The sequence below is a fragment of the Buceros rhinoceros genome, unplaced genomic scaffold, assembly GCF_000710305.1.
Source record: "Buceros rhinoceros silvestris isolate BGI_N320 unplaced genomic scaffold, ASM71030v1 scaffold1117, whole genome shotgun sequence".
In the NCBI taxonomy this organism is placed as follows: Eukaryota; Metazoa; Chordata; class Aves; order Bucerotiformes; family Bucerotidae; genus Buceros; species Buceros rhinoceros.
In genome coordinates, this window is record NW_010420258.1 from 125,825 (window position 1) to 133,302 (window position 7,478).

Consider the following 7,478-nt stretch of genomic DNA (forward strand, 5'->3'; position numbering starts at 1 on the left):
AGAGAGAGAGAGAGAGAGAGGTTCCTCCCTGCGTGCTGCTTTATAACCTTGACACGTAACATGGCACCTGACCCTCTTAACCAATTAAATGCAGAATTGTTGTATTTGCATGGAATAATTCCTATTCGTTCACTAACCAAAACAAGGAAGTTTCAGCTAGAACCGGGACACAAGCTTATTAGCACAGATCTGTGACTGAGCTTATGTGGCCATTCGGTGTAAGAACCACAACTGGCTTACGGCCAAAACACCTGGGGAGTAGGTCAAAAGAAGCTTTATTGGCCTAGCCCAGGCTTTTGGACACGGCTTATCTTTTGGCCAAAAGAGGCTGAAATAGAGTAGAACCAGGATGCCAGAATTAATGCATGTTGCTGCACTTAACAGCTCATTTACAACTTCCATCCCTTGTGTACCAAGTTCGGAGTTGGTGCTCTAGAATGTCTACGTTCCTTGCTTTCAAATACATTTAGAGGTACATACACACACACATATATGTATATACACCACACATAGAGGAAGCTGTTAGAGCAGGTCTAGGAGGGCCACAAAAACGATCAGAGGGATGAACACCTCTCCTACAAAGAAAGGCTGAGAGAGTTGGGCTTCTTCAGCCTGGAGAAGAGAAGGCTCCAAGGAGACTTTATTGCTGCCTTTCAGTACCCCCCGGGACAAGGGGGTCTATAAGAAAGCTGGGGACAGTCTTTTTAGCAAGGCTTGTTGTGACAGGACAAGGGGCGATGGGTTTAAACTAAAAGGGGAGATTTAGACTATACAGAAGGAAGAGATCTTTTACAGTGAAGGTCGTGAAACACTGTCCCAGGTTGCCCAGAGAGGTGGTAGATGCCCCATCCCTGGAAGCATTCCACGTCAGGTTGGACCACGGGGCTCTGAGAAACCTGATCTAGTTGGTCCCTGCTCACTGCAGGGGGGTTAGGACTAGGTGACCTTTGCAGGTCCTTTCCAACCCAAAGCATTCTGTGATTCTTTATAAGTGAACCAGATGAAGACCTGCAAGAGTATCACACAGAAGATTACATGGAGGAGAGTTTCAGATGTGTCCTAATGCACTGTCTATAACAGGAAGGAAGCCAGGCCCCTTACTCTTCCTGAATTCAACTGCTTTTCTTTTTCTTGCTCTGTGTCACTGTGGCAAAGTATATGACAAAAAATCAAAGATAAGGAAAGGTGAGCTGTGAAGTGTCCTCAGATCATGTTATACATCAGTTCCCTCACCATCCAATAGTCATCATAAACTAGGATTTTCTTCTTGCATGACTGTAGAAGATGAGCAGAATGGGTTTTTATCTTTCAGAAAAGTTACATTTTTGTGTTTCTGATATTAAGCATGAAAATTAATACAGGACACTTATATTTGTCATTTTTTTTTTAATGTGATGGAAATTCAGCACATGCAAATAATAACGCATAGCCCTTCAAATAAAGGGAAAAGGTTTCCTCTATTATTGACAGAGGAACTACTCTTAACAGTTGCTTTGTACTACCGTAGAAAAGAAAATTTTATACATAGTTGTATTTGAACTGCACTCAGCCTCACCCTCACCTTCTTAGACTCTTAGTTTTTTTCAGCTGGTGTGGCAAATTTATTTTGTCCACCTTCCAGTTACTGGAAGCTGAAGAAGCTCAGTCAAAGAAGAGATATTCTATTAAATCTTCCCCCAGTTTGTCATTTCGGACTCAAAATTCCAGCTAAAAATACAGAAATAAGCTGAAACAATTTTTTCTTAATCTGGCCATTAAGAACATTCCAGACTTTAACATAGAGAGTAACACAAGATGTTTTTTAACATTAAATACGAAAAAAAAACCCACAATTTTTTTCGGCTCTATATGCATATTAATTGTACATTAACAACTCTGTACTATGTTATTGACAATATAATTCAAGAAAACATATAGGTTTGACAAAATTTGGGTTGATTAGAGCTGTAGGTTTCTTAGAGTTTTGTTTCAAAAGTTGTCTCAGATTTTAAAACAGTGTTCTCCTTTAAATCAAGTTCACTGAAAAGGTTCCTATCCAATATCATTAGCAATTCTAAGTGTCAAGAGTGATTAATTATTAAAATGTGCTAAGCCAAAACATGAAACTCTTACTCAAGTGCTGGCAAACCCCCAACAACACTAACATTTTTAATTTCACTTACTATTAGCAGCTGGTAAGAATGGGAAAAGAAACAATACTTTCAATTTTTTTTACAGATCTGGTTTTTCATATGTGTAACAAAATAATGCTGCGATATTCCTAGAATACTCTAATTTTTTGTAATTTTTACATCTGTGCATTTTAGAGCCGGCTCTAGAGTCTTTAATAGAGTTCATTGAGTTTTCCCTCCATTGCTCACCTCTCTGCTTTCCACTCCGTGGAAGTGTTTGGCATCCACCACTTTCTGACATCCACGCAGCTCAGCTACACCTTTTGTCATGAATCACCACCTTTTGTTTGTTTGAAAAAGCCACCTACTGATTTGGTATTTCCACCCCTTATGAAGGGTATTGTTCCTTGTGGGGAGCAATAAATCCTTGTTCATCTCATCTGTGCCACTGCTTACAGCCCTCCATATATTGTTCTGAAAAGTTTTCAACCTTTGCTACTTATCTTGAGTCCAAGCCCGCCAGCTCTGAGCATTAACAGAACCATATCTCCCATGCCTCTCTGTGCCCGTTTAAATCTGGGTATGTCAGACCTCATTTGCTATTTCAAAGTGCAATTATCATCTGCCAGGGAATCCTGGCTTCATGGAACTGCTTGAGGTTTGCCATTGATGTAGCTGCTTCAGCGCTGCCAAATTGACACTCTGGTCACTTGATTTGCCAGCCCTGTGGTAAGTAATTTGAAAGCCTGGCCTCAGCCAGAATGGATCCCTGGGAGAGGCCAGTAATATCCCTGGAAAGCACTTTTTGGAAATCTAAAAAGACAATAAACTTGTCTTCATACTGATCCAACTTCTTTGCAGAAACAGCAGTTGTGCAGCATGACCTCCTCTCACGAATGCTGTGTGGAGGCATTCACCCACATGTCTGCTAACATTATTCTTCAGATGAGTTTCAATTAATTTAGCTGGGAAAGGTGTTAGGGTTACTTCCTAAATTAAGACTACAGACTAAAATGTAAAATTCCAAGGAATTCAGCAGCAGCTGTGAAGAGAAACAAGATGCATAGGGTGGGGAAGATGTTGAAGCTTTCCAATTTAAATTAACGTATTGTTTAAATACATGTGCAATTAATTTTCTAGGGCTATATTAATAAACTTACAGTTTTAAAATACATTGTTGCATGCTGCAAGACAGATTTGAATATGAATTTCACCAGGCTTTTAAAAAAAACCTTCATACACGTCAATACTCCGTACAAGAAACTACAAAAACCAGTTCCAAGTGGGAGGAACAAGATCTTGCTAAATTATAGTACTTTAGCTTTGCAGATTGTGAGTGTTTATTAAATGCCTCCTTCTTCCCCTCCAGAAAAGGTCCCTTTTCACTTGCAGAGACTAATTATACTATGCCCACAAGTTACAATATTATTAAACTGTCAATACTGTGCATGAAATAGAGTCACAGATAACTTTAATAACTCTTTAGAAACACTCACTTCACTTCTAGAAAGAGCCCTCCACTAGTGCAGCAACACTCATTAGTTTTAAAATTAGTACAGAAGGCTTGAAGAGGAATAGTCCCTGGGTTGGGCAAAATTGTGATTTTTCTACTTCTGCACTAGGAGGGTAGGTGGATAAAGCTCTATTTAAGCAAATATTGTTATAATAGTAATCTGAAACTTTAAATGTTAAAGTATTAAAAATGAACAACACTTTCTCAGGGCCTCGTTTGTACCAGGTGCGGGCAGAGAAAAATTTGCACTCCCAGCAGAAGTCACACCAGCCCAGGGGACGTGCCTCGTTTGGCTCGTGCACAGGGATGGTGCAAACAGGTGATCGGCTATTCCAGTCTACTTCATTAGTCTAGAAATAGTTGTACCCTTCATGGAATTAAACTAATGAGAATGCTACAGAGACCACAACGGATGGCTTTTCCCTTCTGCCTTTTCAAATAGTTGTTATTGTAACGGAACTTTTTGTAGGCAGAGTAAGCTGTAAAAAAACCCCCACAGTGACGGTGGATACTTGCCAAGGAAACTTGGTAAAGGCTAAAGTGGCAAATAAAACAGAAATCAAAACATTGCATGCATGTGCTGAAGTGTTTGCAATGGTCAGAGTCACATATTGTGGCTTTAGCTTGAAACTTTACCCCATTTGACATATGTTTCAGCCTTTCTCTAAAAGCTAATTATTCTTAGTGTGCACATGCGAGAAGCAACTTCTGCTCATAACATGAATACGTATAGTCTACCAGTCCAAAGATTCCGCTGAGCTTATCAAATACTCCCTCCAGACACATTGCTCACAGAATACCAGCAAGATCAAGGCAGCTCCTTGTCTTCAAAAGCTGGTTTCATGGGCTCCATTTAGGACAAATAAAAAGCCACTTCAAAGTTTAGCAATAAGTCTTCAGCTACAGAAGAGCTCTACTACTCTGAATTTGTATGAGGTGCTAAAGTAGGATGCTTTTCCTTCCCCTGAGGTAGGAACCACCAGTCATCACTATCCTCTCCCCCACTGTCAACCACTGTCATCCCACTGGCCATGTTCCTCTGCCCCTAACCTAACAACAGTGTCAGCATAGTTGCCAAATTCATGATGGCATTGCCTAACGGTCCCGTTTGTGTGTGATTACACTGCTTAAAGCACCATCTTATCCTGACATTGTGGCTTGCCTTCAAGACACATCCCTCATTATAATCTATCTACAAAATGCTTTATCATGTTAGCAAGGACTGAAGCATTTATACTTTCAAAATTAAGCTTGGACGCAACACCACTTGAGAAAAAACCTCTTGGGTGACAGGAGACCTATACAACATTACGCATCAGTGAGCTACAGCTTTGGAACCTGCTGCTCTCCACAGTGAGGTACTTAAAATCTCTATCCCATAACAGACACTTTCAATATACGCAAAGCACCATTACTGCACCGATTAATTCATAGGAGGGGAAGTGTTCAAAACTGAACAGCTGGCTAACGAACTTTGCTATATCTTACTGCTATTAAGATACTTGGAAACTTTTATTTTTGAGATCTGTAAAAAAGAAGAAAAGACAATCATGACAAATTGAAGAGAGTTATAACATAAGACAGTGAACTGAAGGTCTGGATTTCTGAAGTCTGCAAGGAGATTTCCGCGACACAGAGCTGGAAGTAACCTATTCTCAAGTCAGAATTACCTTAAACTTATACCTCAAGTCAGAAAACCTAATTCAAGTCCAAATTACCTTAAAAATAGTCAACCATTTGCAATACGTTTGGGTTCTTTTAAATAAAAATCAAAACAAGGAAGATGAGGAAACTTCTTTGTCCTTTCACAACAAAAGTCTCAACTATTTGGGAAAAAAAGAAAAAAGAAAAGCCAGATCATCCTTTAATTGCTTTATGAAAAAGAAGGTATTTGTTGAATTCAAACATGAAGGTATAGATCAGATCTAATGAACTGAGAACACTATTAAAGAAACAAGGATTTGTTTCTAAAAAACAAAAGGAGATTATGGATTCAGAAAAGGGAGTTTGAGACAGAGCTGCTTGCAGATATGCTGCTCTTTAGTATTCTGTAAGGCAATTCAGCAGAAAGAGACCAAATGCTTAGTTTGATTTGCCACCAAGATCGATAAGAGTGGAGATATTTCTAAGAAAATCTCCTGAGCACTAAGTTCTTATACTAGATGTCCATGATGAGAAAGCGATCTGCTTTTAGACTGACCCTGGCTCTTACTCCTTTACATGCACAGTTTTATTTTCAAATTCAACACTTGTCCTGTTTCATGCTGAACAGTGCCTGTAGTGACTTATACAACATCCACAGAACTGTCATAAGAATTTCACAAATCAATTAATCTACAGCTTTTTCTGCGAATCCATGCAATATCATTAAGAACACAAGTGTCATAAATTTTTACACTACTTCTGTTTCCAAATGAAACTGTGTTAAGGATTTTAAGACATAATGTGCCATTTTATTGTCCTCCAAGAAAACAAAGAAAACATGATCACATTAAATAGTTCTTCAAAATGATACTAAATTGCACAACTATCCGTCATCTGAATGAAGATAATAAAAAATTTCAGGTTTTGAAGGAAACAGAGGAAAACAGAAGCCTGAGTTAGCCCTGAAGTTCACCGAAACTGCTTTGATTTCAAGCACCCAATTCAAGTTTAAAGTCCAATAACTAACTATATAATAAATACCTAGTAACATCTTTGATGTTACCTTGGGTAGACGAGCAGTGCGGCAAGTTCAGTGTAGATGTATTTTCAAAATTATTTTTGTAATCACAACTGCTGTCTCTTAGCAACTTCCAAATATAGTTGAGGATTTGATAAGTGCTCTATTTAGGCTCTTTTAGGAACTGCTTCCACTTCTAACTATCTTTTGCAAACAGTCAACAAAACAAGTTCCTGTTAAAATCAAAATAATGTATTGATTTTGTCTCAGTTATAGAAATTAGTTCATTTCTCAGCCTTCTGTTTGGAAAACAGAAGCTATTTGAACAAAAAGATTGCTGACAAACAGTTTAATTCCTCATTTTTCTGTAAAATTCAAGATGATGACGGTTCCTAGGACTGCTTTCTCACGCTTCCTCAGAATACTATTGCTCTTCAGCTGCTATTTATTCAGCCCCGTGTCTCACTTGGACACTGAAAAACTCCTGTCTCACTCTGCTGGATTTCTGCAGCGTGTCTCTTCTAGTAGAACTTTTCAGGCCCATATTTCTTCTACAGTGATAACAACTTGGGCATTATTTAGGCATCTCCTATGCAACATTTAGAGGAGCAAATAATGGTTATATTCATGAAGGAGAAAGCCTGATAAGGGAGCCTGATGGATACAGACTGACTTTTTATTTTTAAGGAATGGAAGTAAATTCCTGAGAACTACAGACAGTTTCAGCTCCCTTCACGACTGTAGAAACTACCTTTTGTTCCTTGTACAGGATTTATGTTCCCCCCCTCCTTGCAGTTTTTGTTTCCTGCTCATGGACTGTGGTGTCACATGTCAAGTTTAAGGCAGGGCAGTATTCAATGCAACAAAACTACATCTTCATCAGGCAGCAATGACATGCTTCATTTATTCTCATTCAGAAGGGAATCTATCAGAGAAAGCATCGCCTTCATTTACTGTTACTTTTTATAAATGACCACACTGCAAGACAGAGGGTACAAAGAACACATGTTTATCACCTATAAGCTTTTCAGTTGATTTACTGTTTTATGCTAACGTCACTAAGCACAAAAGTACACTCTACTCACCAAATAAATTGCTTGAATGTCCTTGCTTAGATATGGGTTTCAGTTCATTTAATCCCCAAGCGTAACGCTTATAATTATCCCAGGCATGTTTCATCATCTGTAGGGAA

General features: G+C 38.8%; 1 protein-coding gene across 1 annotated transcript in view; it reads right to left on the bottom strand.

Annotated features, from left to right (window-relative positions):
• MAN1A1 (mannosidase, alpha, class 1A, member 1) overlaps positions 1-7,468 on the bottom strand; it is a 111,447-nt gene extending 103,979 nt beyond the window's left edge. Inside the window, exon 1 of the mRNA XM_010139225.1 lies at positions 7,372-7,468. Within this exon, the coding sequence (XP_010137527.1) occupies positions 7,372-7,468 (97 nt within the window). The remainder of the gene's footprint in view (positions 1-7,371) is intronic.
• Positions 7,469-7,478: the final 10 nt, after the last annotated feature.